The 25,804-nt window shown below is 48.4% G+C and overlaps 1 protein-coding gene across 1 annotated transcript in view; it reads left to right on the forward strand.

The window, feature by feature from the left end:
• Positions 1 to 11,230, forward strand: part of PPP2R1A (protein phosphatase 2 scaffold subunit Aalpha) — a 30,670-nt gene extending 19,440 nt beyond the window's left edge. The window contains exons 4-15 of the mRNA XM_010983637.3: positions 855 to 1,087; positions 2,033 to 2,180; positions 2,291 to 2,446; positions 2,929 to 3,043; positions 3,150 to 3,220; positions 3,618 to 3,752; positions 6,265 to 6,438; positions 6,735 to 6,795; positions 7,476 to 7,630; positions 8,603 to 8,745; positions 10,545 to 10,636; positions 10,785 to 11,230. Coding sequence (XP_010981939.1) covers positions 855 to 1,087; positions 2,033 to 2,180; positions 2,291 to 2,446; positions 2,929 to 3,043; positions 3,150 to 3,220; positions 3,618 to 3,752; positions 6,265 to 6,438; positions 6,735 to 6,795; positions 7,476 to 7,630; positions 8,603 to 8,745; positions 10,545 to 10,636; positions 10,785 to 10,801 — 1,500 coding nt within the window. The 3' untranslated portion in view covers positions 10,802 to 11,230. The remainder of the gene's footprint in view (positions 1 to 854; positions 1,088 to 2,032; positions 2,181 to 2,290; positions 2,447 to 2,928; positions 3,044 to 3,149; positions 3,221 to 3,617; positions 3,753 to 6,264; positions 6,439 to 6,734; positions 6,796 to 7,475; positions 7,631 to 8,602; positions 8,746 to 10,544; positions 10,637 to 10,784) is intronic.
• The last annotated feature ends 14,574 nt before the right edge of the window (positions 11,231 to 25,804 follow it).

The following is a 25,804-nucleotide window of genomic DNA, read 5'->3' on the forward strand; positions in this document are numbered from 1 at the left end:
CTTTATTTGAACAGATTAGGATAAATTGAGTCTCCTTGTGTTAGGTCAGTAATTACTGAGTTCCTGCCTGTGCCAGGAGATCTACTGGGCTCAGGGATACAGTGGTGAGCCAGTCTGTTGTCCCTAAAGGAATGCAGTCGCTCCAGGCCTCACAGGAACAAAGCAGGGAGCAATCACAAGCCCCAGGGTCCCCTAGTTTCATGAGCTTCCGATGCAGTTGCCCGTCAGCAGCCACAGCTTTGCTTTTCAGCCCTTTGGAGGGGGCCCAGCTGAGTCCCTGGCTTGTAGCTGTTACTAGCTTGGTTGAGTTACCTAGCCTGTTGTGCCTCAGTTCCCTCTTTTTTATTTTTTATTAAAAAAATTTTTTTAATAGAGGTGCTGAGGATTGAGCCTAGGCCCTCATGCGTGCTAAGCACGTGCTCTACCACTGAGTTCTACCCTTCCCCCTTTCTCTTTTTTAAAACGAAGACAGTAACAGGACCTGCTTCATAGGTTTCAGTGCATTAGAACCAGTACCTCCCAGAGTTGTGAAATTCAGTAGCCCTGCTTAGAACACGTAGGAAATAGATCTTCTAGACAACATCAGTAATGACTATTGCACTCTGAGAAGCTAATGACAGCTGTGGCCCTCTTCTCAGAAAGTGACAGGTATAGCTTTGGGGTTCAGGGACCCCACTGAAGCTCCTTCAAGGACCTGTAAGTGAGGTTCTTCAGGGAAGGCACGCTGGGTGAAGGCTGGTGTGGGGTGATCAGAGAAGGCCCACTGGAGATGAGCCCACGAAGGGGAGCAGGGTGGGGCTCCTGGGGTGAGGAGTGGGGGAAGCTGTCTGGTGACCTCGTGTCCTGCCCCACAGCCGCCCCTGGAGTCGCTGGCCACAGTGGAGGAGACGGTGGTGCGGGACAAGGCGGTGGAGTCCTTGCGGGCCATCTCGCACGAGCACTCGCCCTCTGACCTGGAGGCCCACTTCGTGCCCCTCGTGAAGCGGCTGGCGGGCGGTGACTGGTTCACTTCCCGCACCTCGGCCTGCGGCCTCTTCTCCGTCTGCTATCCCCGTGTGTCCAGTGCCGTCAAGGCGGAACTTCGACAGTGAGTGCCTGGCCTCTGACCCCTAGGAAATCCCAGCCTCTCTGCCTTGGCTTGGTCCCCTCCTCTCAAACCTCAGTCTCCTTTAGGCCTCCCCAGCCCCCAGCCCCCTCTTCCCACCGCGCAGAGAGGTGGCGTCTGGACGTGGTCCACTGTAAGTCCAGATGCTGCCTCCTGCTCATCTGGGACGTGGAGGTGATGGTGGGTCCTTCCTCCCACTGCTTATCGTGAGCTACAGAGAAGGTGCTTAGAGCAGAGTCTGGCACGCAGAAACACTCAGCAGGTGATGTGTGATGCTGTCAGGCCTGTCCCAGTTCCGCAGATAGTCGTCAGATAGGCCATCTCCTCCCAACACCCTCCTCCCCTTTGGCTGCATGCCCCAGGAAATTCCTTGTATGGAAGACTTGGCTTCCAGAAGGATCAGTGAAAATGTATTTAATTGGATTAAAATTCCTCTTAATGTGTGTTTCTTCCCCTTCCTCTGGACTTCTGTCTATCCGCCAACTCCATGGACCATTCATTGAGTGGCAAGCCCAGGCCCTGAGCCATCACTCATGCCAGGGTGCTGTGTGCCCCAGGCATCTCTGACTGGAGGCAGTCGTGCTGGAAAGTACAATCTTTGAGCAGCCCCAGGCCAGCACCTTAGCGAAGCACTATTATGTGGTCACGATAGTAGAATCAGCACCTTCCGTTCATTGTAGATTTTTTATGTGCAGACGGGCTGCTGGTGTCCCACACGCATTACCTCGTTTAAACCTCAGAACGGCCCTGTCGGGTAGGCACTGTTGTCAGCCCCTTTATAAAGGACTAGGAGGGCTCGGGGTCATCCCTTGGCCAGGGTCACCCAGGCAGAGCCAGGAGACGTGGTCGCAGAGCATGTGCTCGCCCCTCTGCTGTACTGCCTGAGTCCCTCAGATGCCTCCTCCTGAGCTCCCCCTCAATCCCCAGGTACTTCCGGAACCTGTGCTCAGATGACACCCCCATGGTGCGGCGGGCCGCAGCCTCCAAGCTGGGGGAGTTTGCCAAGGTGCTGGAGCTGGACAACGTCAAGAGCGAGATCATCCCCATGTTCTCCAACCTGGCATCTGACGAGCAGGTGGGGCCTGCTCCCCTCCGTCTCCTCCGCCCCGGCGGACCCTGCGGTTGATAGGGAGTCCCAGGGCTGACGGGGCCTCTGCTTCCCTCCTTTTCCCATCCCCTCCCCAGGACTCGGTGCGGCTGCTGGCGGTGGAGGCATGTGTGAACATTGCCCAACTCCTGCCCCAGGAGGACCTGGAGGCCCTGGTGATGCCCACCCTGCGCCAGGCTGCTGAGGACAAGTCCTGGCGTGTCCGATACATGGTGGCCGACAAGTTCACAGAGGTACACAAGGGGACTGCGGACAGCATCTCACAGATGGGGAGGTGGGGCCCTCGGGAAGGGCAGGGCTGCCTGCAGAAGCTGGGGTTTTTGTGAAGCCCGATGGAATCATCAGGTGTTGGAGCAGTAAGAGCTCTAATCGTCCAGTCGGGTGTCACGTCACTTGCCAGCACTGATAGTTGCATCTTGAAGTGCTGTGTTGAGGAGGGTTCTGAGGCCAGCCTCAGGTTCTGTGCGAGAGAGCCCAGGAGTAGAGAAGGGTGGCATGTGTGTGATCTGAGCTAATCGCACTCAGTGAGGAACCGAGGCTTATTTGAGGCTCCGTGATTTGGCCAGGGCCACCCCCATGGCACCGGGACTAAATCTCAGCAGCGATTCCGAGGGCTGTTCGTGCCCCAGTCCTGGTGCCTTTAACTTTGATCTTGTTCTCATTCACTTCGACTACCTGCCAAGCCCTCTTACTTCCTTGCCTTCCTTTTCTGCAGCTCCAGAAAGCAGTGGGGCCTGAGATCACCAAGACGGACCTGGTCCCTGCCTTCCAGAACCTGATGAAAGACTGTGAGGCCGAGGTGAGGGCCGCAGCCTCCCACAAGGTCAAAGGTTGGTGCTGGCGACCAGAACACAGCCGTCGGGTGGGTGTCTGAGGGGCTGAGGGCAGAACCAGGACACTGGGTCTTACCTCCTGCCTCCATTTCCCTGCCCACAGAATTCTGTGAAAACCTCTCAGCTGACTGTCGAGAGAATGTGATCATGACCCAGATTTTGCCCTGCATCAAGGTAACGGGGAGTTTGGTGGGAGGAATAGAGCAGATGTGAGCCTGCTGGAAAGGAGATGTGAAATGGGGCTTTAGGGACAGCCAGGTGCAAACTGAGCTCCCCGCCATCTAGGACCAGCAGTCTTGGGTTCGGTGTAGTTAGGAGCCTTGAGTACAGGCAGAACCTGAGGCCTGGGGCTGAGCATGGAGGTCACTGTGTCTGCTCATCCAGAGAGCTTCGGGGTTGGGCTGGGGGCTGCTGGGAGCAGGCCGGACGTGGACGGAGCTGCATTCCCCTTGTACACTCCGCCTGCCCTGGGGGTGAGTGGGCAGGAGCGGGCTGCATCTCAGGGCTGCTTAGGAGCTGGAGTCTCCTTAGCCACTGACCCCTGTGGCTCCCCCTTCCCTCCTTCTCCCAGGAGCTGGTGTCAGACGCCAACCAGCATGTCAAGTCGGCCCTGGCCTCTGTCATCATGGGCCTCTCTCCCATCCTGGGCAAAGACAACACCATCGAGCACCTGCTGCCCCTCTTCCTGGCTCAGCTGAAAGATGAGGTAAGGGCCTCGGGAAGGCTCTGGGCGCGTGGAGGTGACGGGTGGGGCAGCTGCTTTTCCAGACTGGCCAGGAATCTCCTAGGATTTCCAACAAACACCCAGATCACCAGTGAGTTGAATGTTTGCGGGCATGATGGACTACGTGTTCACTCGTTGGTTTGTTGAGCAGTTGTCTTGCACGTTCTGAGACACACACACAACACACACACACACACAACACACACACACACACACACACACACACACACACACACACACACACACACACCCGTGTAGCTGCCATAGTTGATGTTTATCAGAGTTCAGGCTCAGATGCTGTAATCGAGACCCCAGAATACAGTGGCAGTTTCCACCGTAGAAATCTTTCTTTAGAGAAAGAATGGGTAAACAGCTCTTATTTACCATTATGTCAATTTAGGCTTTTAGAATCCTTGGATACAAAGTCCTTTTAGCATAAGTAAGTGGTGAAATTGAATCATTTGTGTTTACGATATTCATGTAAACACTGAGCGTAGCAGACAAGTGAAACCAACAGGCTGATTAGCACTGGGACGGTTCCTGTCCTCTCGGTTCCTGTCCTCTCCCTGCGTATCCTTGGCTTTAGAAGAAGCTTTAACCCAGTGTAGGGAGGGACACTGTTGGTTCTGAGGTTTCTCCTTTAGGCGTCAGACCAGCTAGCAGGAACTTGGGTGCCTTCCGTGCCTGAAGGAGGATTTTATTATTTTAGATACGGAAAAGAGGGACTTACATGCTTTTCTCAAAGGCGTTGTTGGAGGGCCTCTTGGGGAATTTCACTTTGGAGCCACCAGCTGGGGCTGTTTCGTCCTCCCAGGGGTTGTCATTACTCTTCTTCACCGCCTGCTGGGTCTTAGTCCCCACAGCCACCTTTCAGTTTACTAACTTGCCAAAACAGCCCTCAGAAGTCGGAAAAGCTGTTATACTCATGGCTGCTGTTGAGTGAAAGGACACAGGTTAACGTCAGCAAAGGGAAAAGGTGCGTGAGAGACCAGGCGCGAGTTTCCAGTTACCTCCTCTCGGTGGAGTTACACCGCCGGCCCTTAGCTCTCCCAGCAGCGACACGTGACGGCAGATGTGGAGACTGCTAGCTAAGGACGTGCGCCAGCCCTGGCTTCTGGGGTTTTCATTGGGGTTGGTCATATCGGCCTGGAATGGAGCCGCCCTGTTTCCAGCCCCGGCAGAGGTCAAGTTGATGCCATGTGACCCAAGGCCCCCACCATAAATCACATTGTTAGCATAATCTGTCAGGCATGGCCCAGGTCCCCGGGTGAACAGAGACCCTTTCCTCAGGCTGGATGTTGCAGCTGCTTAGTGATCGTCTCCCTTTGGAATGTTCCACGTTTGAGCAGCCTGGGCCTGTCGGGTTAGCCCTTCACTGCACTGGCTTACTTGCTTCATTGATTCGTCTCAGTGCTCGCTTCCTCACCCCACAACTCATGGAGGGCGGTGTAGAAAGAACTAACTGTGCTGCCTGCTGTCCAGGAATATGTGAAGTAGGACAGGGCTCCAGTGGGGATCCTGTTTTGATTAACAAGAACTAATTGTGTTCATGTGCCTTTTTTTGATACATTGCTTCATATGTTTTGTGGAAACAGATGGGGGACAGGTTACCTGGCTATCCTGAGGTAGAGTGTTCCTGTGAAACCTGTCATAAGCCGAAATGGCATGAAGCAAAGAAGCAGTCTTCTTTTTTGTAAAAGCAAAAACCTTTGGATTTCTCTTGGTTGATGAAAGCAAGGACTCGTGTCGGTCTTTCATAAGCGCAGAGTGGTGCAAAGCGAACTTCTGAAAAGTGGGGCGTACTTGTATGTATGCACATATTGTGGATCAGTTTATAATATTGGTAGTTCACTAGGGATTCAAAAATATTTCTCTATTCCTTCATCTTTTTTTTCTTTCAGCAGACATGCATTGAGCCCCTATGATGGTCTAGAAACTGCTGGGTAGTGGGAAAATAAGGGTGAATGAGACTTGCTCCTTACAGCACGCAGAGACTAGCAGAGAAAGTAAAAGTAACAGAAATGATGAAGACAGTAAACTCCCACACGTCAAGCCCTTTGTGAATCAGACACTGTTGCAGGCACTTTAATAGCCTCAGCCACCATTTGGGATTAGATGGGTGTTTCCATGTCACAGACCAATCTCCAGAAAGGTTAAGTCCCTTGTAGCAAGCAGCAGAGCCAGGGTTATTACCTTGTCTGTTTTTCCCGGGTACCGTGTTTTTGTGCTGTGGTTCCTGCAGATTCTTCAGAACGGCTGAACATTTCTTGTCTGCTGGTACGAGATGTGAAAAGTTGCTTCCCGTAGTAACAATCACGGTGCTTGCTTTGTGCGGGCCTTTAACGTGTCCCCAGAGCCGGGCGCAGGCTTGGGAGGTAGTGGTCTGCCCTCAGGTGTTTGTTTTACGAAGGTGCTGCGGTTGAACGCTGTCCCCCTGTCCCGGGTTGTTGCCTTGTGCAGTGCCTTCTCTCAGAGCCTCCTGTCCTCCCCTCAGTGCCCGGAGGTGCGGCTGAACATCATCTCCAACCTGGACTGCGTCAACGAGGTGATCGGCATCCGGCAGCTGTCCCAGTCCCTGCTCCCTGCCATCGTGGAGCTGGCTGAGGATGCCAAGTGGCGGGTGCGGCTGGCCATCATCGAGTACATGCCTCTGCTGGCTGGACAGCTGGTGAGGGCGGAGGCCTGGGACCAGGGCCATCTGGTCACCGTGCGCTGTGTCTGGGGCTGTGCCAGGGTGACGGGGGCCATAAGGGCCCAGTGGAAGATGTGAGGACTGGGGAGTTGGAGGAAGGCACGTGGGAAACGGGGCCTTATCAGATGGATAGGATTCAGTGAGCGAGAGGAGAGAAAGGAGCCCCTCAGGTGAAGGTGAGAAGTGTCCCGTCCATGTGGGGTGGGTGTGGATCTCCTGGGGTTCGCTGGAAACCAGTCTTCCTTGATCCCTTACCTCCTTGTCTTCCGCAGGGGGTGGAGTTCTTTGATGAGAAACTCAACTCCTTGTGCATGGCCTGGCTGGTGGATCATGGTGAGTACCCCAGTGTCTGGCAGGAGACCGGGGCTCTGGGAAGGATGCACGGGCGGGCTGCCTGGGGCTGGTGGGAGGAGTGGGGGAGTCTGGAGTTGAGCTCGCAGATGCTCGCGTGGACCAGCTCCCTTGCCTGTCAGGGTCCTGGAGAGGTGCAGGGTAGCAGGCTGCCGCAGAGGGTCACCAGGGCCTTCCTGGAATAGTGGGGAGGCCAAGGGCCACCGAGCAGACAGCCTGGGTTTGAATCCTACCTCCGGGCTGTCAAAGCTTAAGCAAGTCACTTGCCATCTTTCAGCCCGCACTCATTCTGTAAAACATGGGACTTCTCATCCCAGTCTTTTGGGGCCATTGTGAGAATTGCTTATTGTTTTCACTAAAGAGTAGTAAAAATAAAAGTTAACATTTGTCTGTAACAGGCTCCATACCATGTACTAAGTACTAAATCATTTGCTTGGGCAGGTCACTTCTCAGAGTCTCCATTTGTCATCTGTATCTTGGGGCTACAGAAAAGATGCTGCGACATTTAGCATCCATTGAGCCCTTTCTTTGTCTTGGAGTTTATCGATTCAGATGTGGCCTGGATCTAGGGCTAGGTAGGCAGTAGTGAGTGTGACTGTTACTCTGCCCGCCTCAGTCCTCCACCTCGTGAGTCACCGCCCCCTCTCCCTCATCTTCTACAGTCTACGCCATCCGTGAGGCGGCCACCAGCAACCTGAAGAAGCTGGTGGAGAAGTTTGGGAAGGACTGGGCCCATGCCACCATCATCCCCAAGGTCTTGGCCATGTCTGGCGACCCCAACTACCTGCACCGCATGACTACACTCTTCTGCATCAATGTGAGCATGCCCACCTGCCCGCTGGCCTGTCCCTTGGGGGCTGGGAGCACCTGGGAGAGGAGGGATGGCAGAGGGTCCTCAAGGGGGACACCAGGTATGGGGAAGCGATGGGATCTGGGGTTGCAGGGATGAGTCCTTGGGGAGCAGCAGGCCAGAGGTTGGGGCTCCCCGGTCAGAGTCACAGGGCCCCCGGGGGTGGGGACCTGCGTGGTGGGAGACATGGCCTGTTGAAGAAGTGATTGCCAGACCTCTCTGAGCACCCTCTCCTCCACAAAATGTGTGTATATCTATTCATGGTGTAATGGCTAAATGTGCAGCTTCTCGAATCAGACCTACTTTTTTAATTCTAGCTTTGCCATGTATTAGCTGTGCACCTCGAGAGAATCACCTCACTGCTTAGTGCCTCAGTTTTCTCACCTGTAGAGGACTCATACTGTTGATTACAGCACCAGGTTCACGAGGCTGTGAGGCTCAATCTGGTCATACGCGCAGCGCGTTCAGAACAGCTCCGCAACGTGCAGAAAGCGCTCCGGTCTGGTCACTTAAACACACCGTACACGTGACTAGAAATTAAAGGCTAGGATTTAAAAACTAACATAGCCAAGTGTTCTGATGCTTGCTTCCCATGTGCTACTTCAGAGACCACTGCACTGAGGAAGGGACCCTGGGGGTTAGGAATCAAGTCCTATCCCCCGAAGATGAAGGGAAATGCGAGGATGGGGAGACAGGACTGGGGCAGTGTGGGCTGGGACGCTTCCAGGGCAGGTAGACGACGGTGGTAGGAGGGCATCAGGGGAGTTGGGAACTCCATCTCTGCCATCAGGGCGGGCACACTGGGCTCCGAGTTCCCCGGGTTGCTCAGCTCCACCCTCCGGCCTGACAGTCACCACAGTGGCCTGGTCAGAGGGAGGGAGAAATGGCAGTTAGCCGTGAACTTTGGGTCATGGCTCTCTGCTCCTTACTGGCCTCCAGGTGCTGTCTGAGGTCTGTGGGCAGGACATCACCACCAAGCACATGCTGCCCACAGTGCTGCGCATGGCTGGGGACCCTGTCGCCAACGTCCGCTTCAACGTGGCCAAATCCCTACAGAAGATAGGGCCCATCCTGGACAACAGGTGAGGCCTGGACCCTCCTTCACACATGGCTGGTTTTAGGCATCTTAATCTCTGACCTTTGAATGTAGAGCCTAGAGTTTGAGGCCCAGCACTGCTCTCTGCTCGCTGTGTGACTTTGAGGTCTTAGTTTCTTCAGAAGTAGAATGAGAATTCCCATGGCCTGCCTCACCTGGTGGGAGGGTGAGAGGTGCAGTTCTGTGTACGAGCAACAAATCTCTAGAAAATAAAATTAACGTGTGTGTGTGTGTGTGTGTGTGTGTGTGTGTAACGTACAGTGGCACCAGGAACATCAAATACCAAGGAATGAATGTAATGAAAGCTGCGTAAATACCTCTACTGAGAACTGTAAAACAGGGCTTTGAGAAATGAAAGAAGACCTGCGTGATATTCACGGGTGCGTTGGTTCCCAGATTCACCTATACAGTTAGTATAATCTCAGTCAGTCTCAGCAGGTTCTTTCGTGGAAAATGGACAGGTGGATTCTGGAGCTAACATGAAAATTCAAAGGCCTGGAATAAGCACGCTCGTCCTAAAGAATAACAGAGGTGGAAGGCTTACACCACTAGATACCGACTCTTAGCATGACGCCACCGGAATTAAACGGCGGGGTGTCGGCACGGCATCCAGGTAGCTCAGTGGGACAGAGTGGGGGGCACAGAAACAGACCCTCAACTACATAACAGCAGGGGCCACCGCAGTTCCGGGGGGAACTGGGGCTACTTTCCATGGGTGGCTGGGTCAGAATGGCTAACCTTAAAAAAGCTCGGTGCACAGCTGGTGGTGAGGAGCAGCGGTGTGGGGGGAACAACTGGAACTCTGGTGTTGCCGGTGGGGTTGTAGATGGTAAATGGGCACAGCGACTGAAAATTGGTAAAATCGAGTGAAGCTAATCAGACGTCTGCCCGTGAGCTGGCATGTCCTCTCCTGTGTGTGCATCCAAGAGAAGTGAGTGCTTGTTTCTAATAGAATGTTTGTGAGCCTTAGTCATATTAGCCATGGGATGGAAACGGCGCAGGTGCGCGTTGACAGTCCAGTGGATCAGTTGGGGTTTGTTCATGTGGTGGGAGACTAGGCAGCGATGAAGAGACTTCTGCTGTCCGCCCCAACCCAGTGACCCATAGACGTGTGCGTGAGAAGCTAGCCCGAGAAAACTGTCCTGGGATGATTCCATTGGTATCAACTTCAAAACTAGATAAAGGGCTGTGGATGATAGAAGTGAGAAGAATGGTGTTATGTGGGGGGGCGGTGCTGGCTGTCCGCTGGACGGGGACCCGTGAAGCCTGCATCTCTGATTTCTCCCTCTGTCCAGGATGTACACCTTTAGTTTCCCTCCAAAGTCCACCTTCACTTCCCCGAATAACTGTCAGTGCAGACACGTTTCCCTGGGCCCCTTCCTGTGGGGCCCACGACCGCCTCTTGGGCACTTGCCACTCCTGATACTCGTCATCAGTTTGGTGTGTGTATTCCTCAAGCCCAGGCTCTGGGCGAGAATCAGGAGGGCTGGATTTACCGCTGTGTTCACACCTGGTACGCAGTAGGCCTCGGGAAATGTGTCAAATGGATGAAAGGCTTCCCTTTGCTGAGGCTCAGGCTTGTGGGTTCTTGGGCCTCTGCCCTACTTTTCCAGACTGTCCAATCTCCCTGTTGTGGGCCCCAGAGACCACTGTCCTGGTTTGTCAGACATCCAACCTTCCATCATATCTCTGGCCTCAGAGACTGTTACTTCACTTGGTGTCTGCGTCTGCGCACACCTTGTGCCCCCGCCCGCCGGGCTGACCCCCTCCCTCTTCCCCTTCCAGCACCCTGCAGAGTGAAGTCAAGCCCATCCTAGAGAAGCTGACCCAGGACCAGGACGTGGACGTCAAGTACTTTGCCCAGGAGGCTCTGACTGGTAAGGCGCTGAGAACTTGGAGGTGTGGAGGGGTCGGGGGTCTGTACTAGGCCTGGGAGCAGCAGCTCCTGGGGAGGGGGAGAGGCAGGAGCAGTTGTGGGCGGAGGGCCAGCTGCAGATCTGACTCCAGCCTGTTCTGTTCCCCCAGTTCTGTCTCTCGCCTGATGCTGGAAGAGGAGCCAACGCCAGCCTCTGGTGTCTGCCCTTCCCCCACAAAGCCCCTTCCTTGGGGAGACGGTGGGGGGCCTTTGGTTGTCACTCCCTGTGCATGGTCTGACCCCAGGCCCCTTCCCCCAGCACGGTTCCTCCTCTCCCAGCCTGGGAATCTGACTTCTCACCGTCCACCTCTCAGGGGCTGGGGGGACACAGGGTGGGACAGGGCAGTGACCCTGGGAGGGAGGGGCCGCTCCCGCCTGCGCTGGGGGAGAGATTCCGAGCACCCCAGGTTGCTGGCTCCTGCGCTGTAATGGGGACCCCTCCCCCATCTACTTCACCCCCCGTCCCTTTCCCGCTGTGGTTTTTTTGTGTCAACTGTGCCGTTTTTATTTTATTCCTTTTTTCCCCTTTTCACAGAGAAATAAAGGTCTAGAAGTAGCTGGTCCTCTGGTCTTAGTCACTGGCACCAGCCCAGGGCCACAGTCTCAGCCTTTTCTCTGGGGAGGACCCAGTTACTGGGCTCGCCACACATGTGTGTCCCGCGAGTGGGGAGGATTCTCTGAGAAGCCGCGGGAGTGCAGCTGGTCTCGGGTAGAAGGTCCATGAGGTGCCTCTGGCCGGCAGTCCTGATCTGCAGTTCAGTTTTGCAGTGGTGAAGGGCCGGTGCCTTGGAGCCAGGCTGCCTGTGTCCAAATTCTAGTTCTTTCAGTTAATTGCTATGTAGGTTGCCTAGTCTCTTTGAACTCAGTTTACAAAACTCTGTAAAACAGGGGTAACAGTGGAATCCAGGTCATGGGGCAATTGTGAAGACTGAGTAAATACATGTAAAATGAGTAACAAGTATGTGGCGTGAGACAGGAGGGTCAGGGTTAGTCATAGCTTGCCGGAGAGCCCCCTGCGGGCTGAGCCCTGGCCCTGCGGGGGTCTCGGGTAATCAGGGCTGTAGTGGGGAGCAGGCAGAGGACTGAGGTTAGACAGAACCAGTTGTCTCGCGATGTATGTTTAACCTGTTTCTTTACTAGATACAGACACTCTGAGGTTTCGCTGGGCACGTGCCTGGGTTCAAGGTATTTTCCTAGGGTCTCTTACAGTTCGGTGTGGTGTTGCGTCTACGTTCTGGCCAGTAACAAGCGGTATGTGCAGCTTCTAGGAGGTGTTCCTCCGTGGGGAGATGTGCTCCCCCTCCTTTCCTCCTTCCTGTGCTCTGGAATGTGGATCCGATGGCCAGAGTGGGAGCAGCCATCCCAGGCCGGGAAGCTGTCTTCAGCGTGTGGGCCCAGCAAGGCAGCAGAACCAGATAGGAGCAGCCTGGGTTCCTGATGCTCTGAAGATCCACACCAGTTACCAGTCCCCTGGGAAAGGTAAACTGTTGGGGCTTTCGTTACCTGCAGGTCACCCAAATTCTAACTGGTGCAGGGACCAAAGAGCCCCGGAGAGAGGAGCCCAGACGTGGTGGATGGTGGTGTGTGTAAGGTTTCACAGAGGACGTGACGCCTGAGAGAATCCTGGCTCAGCAGGGTGGAGGGGAAGTTGGCATTGGATGACAGGGCTACTTCACCAGCTCCTCAGCTGTCATGTCACTGCTTCCCTGCTGTTTGCTAGACCAGATTGAACCCGGGGGATGAGGGTGAGGGAGACCCTATTCCTCCCGTTATTAGCTTACATGAGTTTCGTAAGAGCAGGACCTGTGGTTTACACTCAGTCTCCCAACCGCCACCCGACAAAACTGTGCCTTTCCTGGGCTATGAATATTTGAAGAACTGAGGGCGTGAAGAGTGCCTGAGATTGGGAGGAGGGCAGTGTGATCGCGTTCAGTGTGACGTTGTTCAAGCCTGGTCAGCAAGCTACCAGTAAATGCTGAAGGAACATTCACGTGAAGATCCCTGGGGCTCCACTTGCATTTAACTGCATAACAACCCATCCCCCAAGCTCAGTGACTTAAAACAGTGAAATGTGTGATTCCTCACAGTTCTGCGGCCTCACCTTGGCTCATTGGGAAGGTGCTTCCTCTCCATGTGGTGTCTCCTGGGGCTGCAGCGTTGACAAGGACTTCTTCGCTCCCGGGTTGGCGCCTCCGCTGAGGCCCAGTGTAGCATTTCTCACCACGTGGCCCTTCCGGGGTGGCTGGACCTCTTTATCTGATGGCTCATGGCTCCACGGCAGTTTGCCAGAGAGCAAGTCCCACTTTACAAGTGCTGCTTGAACTTAAACCTCTGCTGCACCACGAGCCAGAGCAAGTCCTGTGGCCAAGCCCAGAGCCAGCATGGGAGGGGCCCACTCGAGACGTCAGACCTACAGGTGCGGTGTGTGGAGGCTGCCAACGCAGCAGTCCTACCATACGTGGTCCTGAGACAAACTCTGAGTTCCAGCTTAGCTCCTCTGCTCACATGCAGAGGCATCAGCAGCATAAGCGGATGAGGCTGACTCCAGGGTGAATAGAGTTCCTTGGAGCAAGCTGAAGATGTGAACTTTATCCTGGAAGGCAGAAGCAGCCACAGAGGGTTTTGGCAGAGGAATGACAGCATCAGAGTTGAAGCGGGGAGACTTGAGGCTGAGACTTGCGGGAGGATTCTGGTCTAAGTGAGAAAAGAGATTGGAGCTGGAACCTGTACTGTGGAATTAGGGAGGTGGCCAGCAAGAAGGGTGACAGAAAGATAGATTCCCAAGGAGACAGATTGGGACTTGGTGACACCTGGATTCGGGGAGTAACAGGAAGGATGCAGTCACCTTGGCAACCAGGATTCAAATCTTCCCAGCCTCACTACCCACTCCTCCCTGGGATGATGGTCCATGCGGTCAAGGACAAGGCCTCAGGTGGGGCTGTGGTCCAGGACATAGGGCAGAGACATTGAGGAGGCGGACTTGATGCCACTTCCCCTTTTCAAACCCACAAGAAATTGCCCAAGGAGCAGCCGGAAGGAAGGCCCTGACTCTCTTGTCCTTGGTTCTAATCAAAATATCTGAGATCTCCCCGCATCCCTGTCATCCGCCCTCCTGTCTGCAGGAAATCAGTCCCCGCACCAGCCACTCCCTTTAGTCCTCTGTTCAGCTGTGTTTTCCAGATGAGGGAACAGACCCAGAATGTTGGGGTGTGTGATGTGGGCTCTTACAGACTGACCTGACCAGAACTCCACAGGTCTCCCAGAAGAAAAAAAATGCCTTACTTTCCTCTGGTACCTTAAGATCCTTTTTGGGACCAGCTAAGGAAGGAAGCTGGCCCTACAAACTAGACGAGGAAGAGCGAGGCATGGCTGGCTTAGTAGCACTGTGGGAGATGCGGGTCCTGCTCTCTAAGTCATGATGCTCAACGTAGAGATCCTTCTTCATGAGTCATCGGGGCAAAACCTGGTCTGACCTGAACTGCTCTGGTGACAAAACCTGACTTAAACTGCTGTTTAGAATTTTATCCCTTTTATATGGAATAAGGCACAGCAGAAATGTTCTGTGTTAGGAATATATTGAATTAGTAATGAAAAAAAAACTATGTACAAAGAAAAGCCCAGGCCCAGATGGCTTCACTAAATCCTGCCAAAACATTTAAAGAATTAATACCAGTTCTTCACAAACTCTTCCAAAAAATCGAAGGGGAGGGAACACTTGCCAGCTTATTCTATGGCCAGTATTAACCCCAGTAACTAAAACCAAACAGAAACACCAAACAAAAGAAATCTATAGGCCATTATCTCTTAGGAACATAGATGCAAAAATCCTCAAAAATACTGACAAGCTGAATCTAGTAACACATAAAAAAGAATTACACACCATGAGCAAATGGAATTTATCTCAAGCCTTCAGGGTGAGTTTAACATCAGGAAAATCAACATACTGCACCAGATCAGCAGAAGAAAACGCAACACCATCGCCACTGGTACAGAAACAAGCCTTTGACAAAATCCAACACCTTTTTGTGATAAAAGCACTCAGCAAACGGGATAGAAGGGAACTTCCTTACCCTGATAAAAGGCAACTCCAAACCCCCAAAGCTAATGTAACACTGGTGCAGGACTGAGTACTTCCCAGTAAGATCAGGGACAAGATGAGGATGTCCACTCTTGTCACTTCTGCTCAACATTGTACTGGACATTCTAGCCAGAATAGTTAGTTAAGGAAAAGAAAAGGCTTGCAGATTGGAAAGGAAGGAAGAAGGAAAACTGTTTGCAGATGACATGATCTGGTATATAGGAATTCCTAAGGAATCCACTAAAAAAAACATTGAGCTAATAAACACATTCAGCAAGATTGCAGGATACAAGATCAACATACAAAAATCATTTCTATTACTGCAGACGATAACACGTGTTTGGTGAGAAGGTAGAGATATTGGAACCCTCAGACACTGCTGGCGAGAGTGTAAAATGTTGCCACCACTTTGGAAAACATTCTGGTAGTCCTCCTGAGTTACCGTTTTATCCAGCAATTCCGCTGCTAGGTATATACTCAAGAGAATTGAAAGCACAAGAACGTGTACACAAATGTTGATAACAGCATTGTTCACAAGAGCCAAAATGTGGATCCCACTCACATGGTTATCAGCTGATGAATGACAAATACGATGTGGCACACCCATATAGTGGACGTTGCTTAGCTGTAGATGAACAAAGTGCTGGCCTGGGCTGCAACACGGGTGGACCTGGGGAACAGGTGCTAAGTGAAAGAAGCCAGACACAGAGGGCCGTGTGTTACTGCTGGTGAGAATGTAGTTTGGTGCAGCCACTATGGAAACAGGATGGAGGTTCCTTCAAACACTAAAAATAGAATTACCATATGACCCAGCAATCCCACTCCTGGGCATATATCGGGAGAACTCAAGTTGAAAAGACATGCACCCCAATGTTCATAGTAGCATTATTTACAATAGCCAAGACACAGAAGCAACGTAAATGTCCATGGACAGATGACTGGATAAAAAAGTTGTGGTATATATACCCAATGGAATAGTACTTAGCCATAAAAAGTGAAATAATGCCACTTTCTGCAACATGGACTTAGAGATTATCCTACTAACTGAAATAGGTCAGATGGGGAAAATCAAATATATGATATCATTTATATGTGGAATCTAAAAAATGGTACAAATGAACTTACTTACAAAACAAGCAGACTCACAGACAGAATATAATAAACTTAGGTTACCTAAGGGGATGGGGTGGGGGGAGGGATTAATTAGAAGTTTGGGATTAGCAGTTATAAACTACATGTGTAAAATAGGTAAACAACAAGGTAATATTGTGTAACAGTAATAACCTATTTTGAAAAAAGTATATGAATCACTTGCTGTACACCAGAAACTAACACAACATTGTAAATCAACTAAACTACAAATTTTTTTTTTTAAAAAAAGGCTGTATATTGTATGTTTATTTACATGAAGTGTCCAGACGGGGCAAATCTGTAGAGACAAAGTAGACTAGCGGCTGAGACCTTGGAGGGGGGGCTACGGGCAATAAAAAGTGACCACCTAATGGGTATCAGGTTTCTTTTCTGGGTGATGAAACATCCTGGAATTAGTGGAGATGATTTCACAACGTTGTAAGTATGCTAAAACCCATGGAATTGTACACCACAGAAGGGTGACTTCTATGGTGTATGAATTACATTTCAATGAAAAGCCACCACCTCCAAGCAGGCCGGAGTTGGCCCACTGGCTACCTCAGTCCAGGTAAGTAGGTTTGTAAGAATGAAGCAATTTTCTTCTCCCTTCTCCACAAAGTTGTTGGCCCTCTGCATCCTCAGGGTCCACACCCACAGGTCGAAAATACTTGAGAAAAAAAATCCAGAAAATTCTAAACACCAAAACTTGAATTTGTGGCATGCTGACAACTATTTACATAGCATTTACGTTGTATTGGGTATTGCAAATAATCTAGACATGATTTAAAGTATACAGGAGGATGTGCATAGGTTATGTGCAAATATTAACAGCATTTTATACAAAGGGCTTGAGCATGTATGGATTTGGGTGTCTGGGGGGATTCTGGGGCCAATTCACATCTGGCGGGGTGACTTTCAAGTGCTGTTTAGAAGAGGGTTTTCTGACTCAGGTGTGCTGTCGATTTCTGTCTTCATCGCTTTATAATTAGAGAATGTATTTGGTATTTTTAAAATCCTTTGATAGCAGCTGAGACTTACGGACCCAGAATATGGTCAAATCTTGTAAATCCCTTTGTGTCACTGAGTAGGACGTGTTGTCAGCAGATCTTGTGAGCAACATCCTACATGTGTCCAAAAGACCAAGAGGCGGGGAGAAATGAGTTGGTAAAAACAGATTAAGTCATTCCACAGAGAGGCAATGAGAAGAGGAACAGAAGGGTAGAAGAAATTGAAAGCATGAAAGGGAGGTGGCAGATTTAGGCTCCAGTGTATCTGTAAGCACATTAAGTATAATTGGAACTAGGTACCAGTTAACAAAGATTGTCAGATTGGATTTTCTAAAAATATGCCATTAAATAGTAATCAGGAGCAAGGTGATGCCCCTATATTTGATGTCAGAGAAATGACTTGAAATGAGAAGGTCACGCTCGATGTAAAGAGGGTAATCTCATGATAAAAAGACTGGCTTCACCTATGAAATATAAAGTCTACATTTTATGCTTCTATAACCATGACTTCAAAATACATAAAGCAAAAGTTTACCAAATAGAAAAACAGGCAATTCTACAATGAAAGTGGGAGTTTAACAATTTCCTTAGTATTAATTTTTTTAAGCTGAATTAATTTAGAAACAAGTAGCAGGTGTGCCTACCACCAACAATAAACTTGGTCTTTTGGACGTGTACATAACTTGGCTTCCCTGAACTTCAAGTCGGGAGAATCAAATAAAACGGTGAGTGATGCTAAGTATAAGTTTAGGAGCAGCACCCAGGACGCAGGCTTTGCTTGCTCCAGCCTGACCCTTTCTGTGAGCGCTGGCGCTAGCTGCTCCAGGTCCTCCATCCTGTCGGAGGGAAGAGACCAGGCTGGAGCCGGGGTGAGCTCCGTGGCCCAGATTTGCCCTCCCCCGCAGGCCTGCACCACGGGGTTGCCGGAGCCGTCTCCAGTGGCCTCTTCTACGACGCAGTTCACGAGAACCCCCGCACTAACTTAGCTGCCTCCCTTTCTGATGATTCCACTTCTTAGGATGGATTTTCTTTTTCTTTTTTTTTTTTTTTTACCACCAGCTTCTCCGTTCAATCCTTGAACTGCTTCCGCCTAGGTGACTTGGCAGTGGGTGAGTTTGAGGAGCCTTTTGGTGCCTTTGGCTGCTGTGACTTCGGTGGTCTGAGTAGAGGTTCGCGCGGAGCCCCTGAGTCCCTGTGTCCTGAGGCCCACCTGTGGGGCATGGAATGCAGGCGTCCCTGGAGAATTACCATGGCGGCCCACCAGGGGGCGCTTTGTTCCCAATGCGTAAACTGTTCATGTAAAGGAGGAGGTCCTGCGTATTGTCAAGCATGGAGGGAAGGAAGGCACCAGGTTCATCTTCCCAGATGAGTGATGACAGGGCTGAGAACATCTCTCAGACGTCCTTGTGCCCAAAGACAAGTTCCGTGCACACTTCTGCAGGGGTGCACAAGTGTGGTCCAGAGTTCATCGCTGAGTCACAAGGACGTGGAACCTGGATCCGTTTTTACCTGTGTGGGTGCATGGTGAGGATGATGATCGGGGTGTTTTCATTCATTCCCTCGAGGATGGCTGTTCATTTCCCCCTTCATTCATTTCCTACTCACTCTTCCTCAACCTCTTCCTCACTCTGTGCCTCATTTTCCCTAAGGCAGCATGTGGTTACCTCCTGACCATTCCGCCATTACTGGAGGATTCCTTTGCACTGCAATGAAGTCGTCAAGCCAGGTATGTAGTCTCCACAGGGAGGGTCTCCTCTTTCCCGTGGTGCCACCCAAGGGGAGGTGTCAGTGTCAAGTTCATTTTGTTTCCCGAGTAACATGAGACAGACCCTGACATATTTATAGGCCTTGACCTGCTCTTCTGGATCAGCATTAAAAAAAAAAAGTTTCCAGTTAGATACCTCTACCAAACAACCTCCCAGTAGTACTTCCGGGCACTGGTTATATTTTCTAACCTACGACAACAACAGTGCTGCTTTCTGCGGAAATGTTCCTGTCCCTGCTGCTGGTCCTCTTGGGAGTGGGTGCTGCCTTGTAAAGACAGGGAGTAGGGAGAACTGGCACAAGTTGGGTCAATTTTTATGTCCTTAGCTTGGAAGCCATTTCTATCCAGTGGCTGGAGAGAGACCTGGGTGCTGCTCGAAACACGAAGAGATTTCTTGCCCAGGCCTGCAAATACAATGTCTTCTTTCCCTCCCAGTTTAAGGCCTGCCCTCTGCTTAGTCTTCTGGCCAGTGCCCAACAGTTAAGTAGCCGGGGCTCCTGCAGGCATTCATGCATCACTGTCCTTCTCGCAGAACAGCTTGCCCCGACTCGGTTGAGACAGGAAGGGGAGGGCAGTAGCTTCTCAACACTTTTCATTTGGGGGTGAGTGTTGAACAAGACCCACAGCGGGGTTCCTAATAGCTCCCCGGTTTCCCCACACTTGGAGCTGGATGGTCTGTTCTCCCTACTACTCCAGAGGGTATACACACAGGGTGGGGAAACAGCAAGGTAGGAACTGCTGTACACTCCCGTTGAGGCTGATCTATGGGGTGGGGAGCAGAGTCCAGCTCCTCAGCCTCCGCTGGGAAAGTTAAGGTGCTCTTGGAAGCGGGAGGCAGCGACTCGCCATGAAGACTTTCAGGGTCACAGATGTCCCTCTACGCCTCTGAAGCCAGAGTCTAGTCCACCCAAACTTCTAGTTTCTAATTTGTGACACGTGGAGCTACTTTTCTTGGACCCTTCCTGGAGGTTGGGTGGGGAAATCTAGCTCTACGAAGCCCATAGCCCCACTCACTGCCAGGCGTGTAACGTTTAAAGCACTGAGGGAGTGGCAGGAAGCATTGCTTTAGCACGGTCATGCGGTTGGGTCTTCCTTAGATTTTCTCATTTGGACAATTCCCTGGATTTTTCCCCAATTTTTAAATTGTAGTAAAATACACTTAAAATTTACCATCTTAACCATTTTTAAGTGTACAGTTCAGTGGAATTAAATACATCCGTAATGTTGCATAGCCACCACCACCATCCAACTCCATAACTCATTTCATCTTGTAAAACTGAGACGCTATACCCATTAAACAGTAATTCAATAGCCCCTCATTCCCCCTTTACCCAACCTCTGGAAACCACCTCTCTGCTTTCTGTCTCTATGACTTTGACTAATATAAGTATTTCATGTGAATGTAATCATACAGTATTTGTCCTTTTGTGACTGGCTTATTTCACTTAGTGTAATGCTTTTATTAACCCCAAACAATAAAACAGCCAGTTATTTTACCAGCAAAGTGGGTTTATTCAGAAGCAGCAAAGAACTGAAATTTTGGACATGCGACTGTGGTGAGCAAACCACATGGAAGTCTGGTAAAGCAAAGGAGAGGAGACTTGCATAGAGGAGAACAGAAATTTGAGGTGGTGGTGGAGGGTTGTTATCAAAAAAAAGTCCATCGCAGGAAACTGGGGGTTCAAAGTGCAGTGGCTTTTCATTGTCTGAGTTACGACGGTCTCTCATGGCTGAGCTGTTGCCAAGCAGCGAGAAAATCTTTCTTCCTTTTGCTGGTGGTGGTAGGGTACTGTCACTTCCTGCCAGAGATGCAAGTTAAGGCCTCTTCCTGTTGGGATCTGTAATGAGAGCTCCCCCTTCTGGTCTCCAGACTCTGTTTTAATGAAGTTTCCCTTTATTTGTTATCACATCCTCAAGGTTCATCTATGTTGTATTATATTGCAGAATTTCCTTTCCTTTTAGGCTGAATAATAATCCACTTTATGTATCTACCACATTTTATTTATCTGCTCATCTGTTGATGGACAGTTGGGTTGCTTCCATGTTTTAGTTATCAAATATCTCCTTGGGACCCTCCTTTCAATTCTTATGTACGGATACCCAGATGTGGAATTGCCACATCATATAGTAATACGACTTCTAATTTGCTGAAGAACTGCCATCCTGTTTTCCAGCGGCTGTACCGTCTTACATTCCTACCAGCAGTGCACAGGGTTCTAATTGCTCCGCATTCTTGCCATCGCTTGTTGGTCTCTATTGTTTTGATAGTACTGCCCTAGTGGGTATGAGGTACGGTTTCATTGCACTTTCACTTTGCATTCCCCTAATGAATAGTGATGTTGAACATTTTTTCATATTGCTTATTTGCCATCTGTGTATCTTCTGTGGGAAAATGTCTGTATAAGTTCTTTACCAATTTTTGAATTGGGTTATTTCTGAGGTTTTTTTTTTTTTTTTTTTTGAGGTTTAACGGTTCTCTCTATATTCCGGATATTAATCCCTTATCAGGTGTATGATTTGCAAATAATTTCTCCCATTAAGTGGATTGTCTTTTTACTCTGATGATTCTGCTTTTGATGCACAAAAGCTTTTGAAAGTTTATGAAGTTCAGCTTGTCTATTTTTCCTTGTGTTACCTGTGCCTCTGGTGTCAAATCCAAAGAAGTCATTGCCATATCTAATGTGAACCTTTTGCCCTATGTTTTCTTCTAAGAATTTTATTTACATGTAGGGCTTTGATCCAGTTGGAGTTAATTTTGGTAAATGGTGTTATTTAAGGGTCCAACTTTACCCTTTTGCATGTGGATATCCAATTTTCCCAGCACCATTTGTTGAAAGGACTGTCCTTTCCCCACATTTTCCCACATTGCCCAGAACTTGGGTGAGAGAATTTTCTGCTTGTTCCAGGAAGCAATCTCACACCCCCTAACTAGGATTGTGAAGGATCTTTGTATATAAGCTGTGAAAAAACTTGAGACCAAATACAACCCATGGGGAGGAAGAAAAAACTTAAAGAGACCAAAGGAGAATTGTCTCTCAACATGGTGCAACTTTCCCTTTAAAACATGAGGATAACCAATCCTCTGAACAAAAAGTTCTGCTGAAAATTTTTGGCACCAAGGCTAAACTTGATTGTGTAACACACTGGAGTTATAAAGATTGAGAGAGACAAGAAGAGACAGAATTACCAAGAGGCTTGATAGAAAATCAGCTCCAAGGGTGAAAGGGTGTTAAATTGGATGAGGCAATGATGGGTGACAGCAAATAAAAAGAAAGGCAAATACAACGCTTTCAGAATAAATTGAAATGTCTTTTTTTTAAAAAAATGTGTTATCTTGATGGATAAGAAGACTTTAGTCACTAGCTACACATATAACAAATTATTCTGAGTAGACTGCTGATGTAAATTTTAAGGGTATAAGATGATGTTTTTAGAAGAAAACGGAGAATATTTCTAAGATCTTATAATAAGAAAGCAGGTCTTAAATAGAACAAAAATACTGACTATAAAGGAGGACATGACAAATGATATCATATTGAAATCAGGAGCTTCTAGAAAAGAAAAGTACCATATGATATCACTCATATGTAGAATCTAAAAAAAAAAGGACACTATGAACTCATGTACAAAACAGAAACCAACTCGCAGACATAGTAAACAACCTTATGGTTACCGGGGAAAGGTGTTGGGAAGGGGTAAATTTGGGAGTTTGAGATTTACAAATGTTAGCCACTATGTATAAAAATAGGTTTTAAAAAGTTTCTTCTGTATAGCACAGGGAACTATATTCAATATCCTATAATAACCTTTAATGAAAAAGAATATGAAAATGAATATATGTATGTATCTGCATGACTGGGACACTGTGCTGTACACCAGAAGTTGACACATTGTAACTGACTGTACTTCAGTTTAAAAAATTTTATAATGAAAAAAAACTTTGTTATAAACAGCAAAAAAAGAAAAATCAATAGCTTCTATTCTTCATAAGACACCAAGATACAGAGAGAGAGCCAAGAAAAGCCTCTGATTTAATGTATATAAAGAACTCTTTAAAGTTCAGTAAGAAAAGGACAGAAACACAAAAGAAAAAAAATGACAAAACAGCAGACACTTGAAGGTAAAAGTACCCAGGCTTCTTGATCAAGATGGCGGTGTCAGAGGGCATGGAGCCCACCTCCCTCCATGAACACAGCAAGAACACATCCGCACATGGGGCAGTTCTCCCTGAAAACTAAGGGAACTGGCAGAAGGACTCCCGTACAACCAAGGTTGTGAGAAAGGTACACACATAATCATGTAGGAAGGGAGAAAAGCGATTGGGTTGGGACCTGTGTCCCACAGTGCACTTCTAAACACACTGCACTCGTCAACCCCCATGTACATTTAACCCTTACACTCGTGTCCTGCACTGTCGCCTCCAAGCCCCGGGCTCCAAGCACCACCACGATCTTGCTCCTGTGTCTCCTTTCCCTGTGTCCTCTTTCTTCCCACCTTGCTCTGCCACACCTGTTCTCGGTCATGCCCCACACACTCCAACTTCCTCATCGCACTCCCCCCACTCTCACCTCCTGTGGCAGAGCTCATTAGCATTCTTTTTCTAATTTTCTGTTGTGGTAAATAAAAATATAAAAATTTTCAGTCTTAACTCCTCCTAAGTGTTCAGTTCAGAGGTTAAGTATATTCGTATTTTTGTCCAACCTAGTCACTACTATTCATCTCCAGAACTCCTTTCATCTTGCAAAAGTGAAACTCTTTACTCATGGGGCAATAACTTCCTATCTCTCTGCCCCTAATGACTTGACAACCACCTTTTAATTTTTATCTATATGACTTTTTACTACTATAAATTCCTTATCAAAATAGAATTGTACAAATCATATTGTCTCTTTGTGACTGGCTTATTTCAATTTGCATAATATTCTCAAAGTTCATGCATGTGTGGCATATATCATTATTTCCTCCTCTTTAAGTCTAAATTACATACCAGTTTATTTTTATATATGATGTGATAAAGTATTCCAGTTTGATTGTTTTGCATGTAACTGTCCAGTTTCCCAATGCGATTTACGGAAGAGACTGTCTGCCCTATTATATCTTCTTGCTTCCTTTGTCATAGATTAACTGACCATATAAACGTGGGTTTATTTCTGGCCTGTCTATTCTGTTTCGTTGATCTATCTGTCTGCTTTTGGGCCAGTACCACAATGTTTTGATGCCTGTAGCTTTGTAGTATAGTTTGAAATCAGAAATCGTGGTACCTCCAGCTTTGTTCCTTATCAAAGTGTTTTGGCTAACCCTTTTGCATTTCCATACAAATTTTAAAGTAATGTCTGCTAGTCTGTGAAAAATGCCATTAGTATATTGCTAGGGATTGCATTGAACTTGTGCAGTCTTAGGGACTATGATCACTTAGTAATATTAATGCTTCCAATCCTTGGGCACAGCATTTCTTTACATTTATGTGGTGCTGTCTTCAATTTCTTTCATCATGCTTATAGTTTTCCAAGTACAGGTCTTTTACCTCCTTGGTTAGAATTATTCTTAGGTATTTTATTGTCTGTGATACAATTTTAAATGGTATTACTTTATTAATTTCATTTTTGATAGTTTATTTCTAATATACTTCCAGAATAATTTCACTTTATTTTATTGCTTAACTATTTTACTATTAAAGTTACTATGTTTTTTACTCTTTTATTACCACCATTTACCACAAACTTAAGCATTTTAATACAACATCTGTCTTCTTTTTTTCTGCTCTGTTGAGGTATAATTAAATAGACAGTGTATCTATTTAAGGCATACACCTTGATGTTTTGATTACACCCATTTGTCTTCCTATAGTGCTTAGATCAGAAAATTGCAGCACCTGGCTGCGTACTCCAATTAGGATGCCCCAAGACAAGTTAAGGTGTCACCCAGTTTGGGCTCTGTTCTCAAGACTCTGGGGAGAACTCACTTCCAAGACCCTTTAAGTTATAGCAGAATTCATTTCTGTCTTATCCAGTCTTTCAGTTCTCCCATGTGCCCACTTAAACTCCATCTTTAATGACAGAAGTTATGTGTTAAATCCCTCTCGTGGTTCAAGTATCTGGTTTTCTCTTCTACCACAACTCTCTGGCTCCCTTCTCTTTTAAGAGCTCGTGTAATTGTATTAGACCCACTAGATAATCCAGGACAATCTCTCTATCTTGACATCAACTGATCCATATCCTTAATGACACCTGCAAATTACCCTTTGCCATGGAATGTAATGTATCCACACAGTTTGTGTTATATCCATGGTTGGAGATCTGTCTATTATTTTAAAAAATTATCAACATATCTGCAAGTCTACTACCACTGGTTATCCCCTGTGATGACTTTTTATAAGGAAGTGGGGAAAATGTTCTTAAGACTTTTAGTTGTCTTGTTATGATTGATTTACCTACAGTAAAGCTTGCAAATGAAAGCTTATAAAAATTCACATAGTTAAAATAACATGTTACTTTAACACTTAAAGTGGTATTTTCAATTTAAAAAAATAAAGTGGTATTTTAGAAATACCACAGCACCTAAAGATATTTTCATCATATCAATGTTGTGGCATAGAATTTCTTTGAGGCATGACAGTTCTTCAGTAATATTTCAGAGATCGGACGTGATGGACTGGTACCTTGTCCCAACACTTGCAACACTGGATACCAGTGAACAGCCTCCTTTGCGTGACCCACAGAGGTCACATCCTTTAGATGGTTTCCTAAATGAAGGGTGAAATGCTGTTGAGTGTTTACCCAAAATTTTAGCTTTCCTCATATATTGTATGTCCTATTTAAGTGGTTTTGTGGGCATTTTATGTAAGCAAGATTTTTGCCCCTTGAGCTGAAGTTAGAAACTATCCATGGCTGTTGTGATTTGACCATATTTGGGGGAATTAATGAACAGAGAGTCCAAGAGTGGTCTCCATTCTGCCCACTGCTACCTGCCTCATTCCTCCCCTCCCCTCTCCTGAATTTCCCCTCCCTTAGATACAACTCTCCTGCCTCCACTCTTGTGAGCTGTAGCCATGCACCAAAATCCACCCACTCCTCAACTCTACTCAACTTTCTCAGACTTCTCTATTGCATCTCCAACTTCCCTCCTGTCACTTTATTGAAATCCATCCCT

The sequence above is a fragment of the Camelus dromedarius genome, chromosome 9 (assembly GCF_036321535.1).
Source record: "Camelus dromedarius isolate mCamDro1 chromosome 9, mCamDro1.pat, whole genome shotgun sequence".
Classification (NCBI taxonomy): domain Eukaryota; kingdom Metazoa; phylum Chordata; class Mammalia; order Artiodactyla; family Camelidae; genus Camelus; species Camelus dromedarius.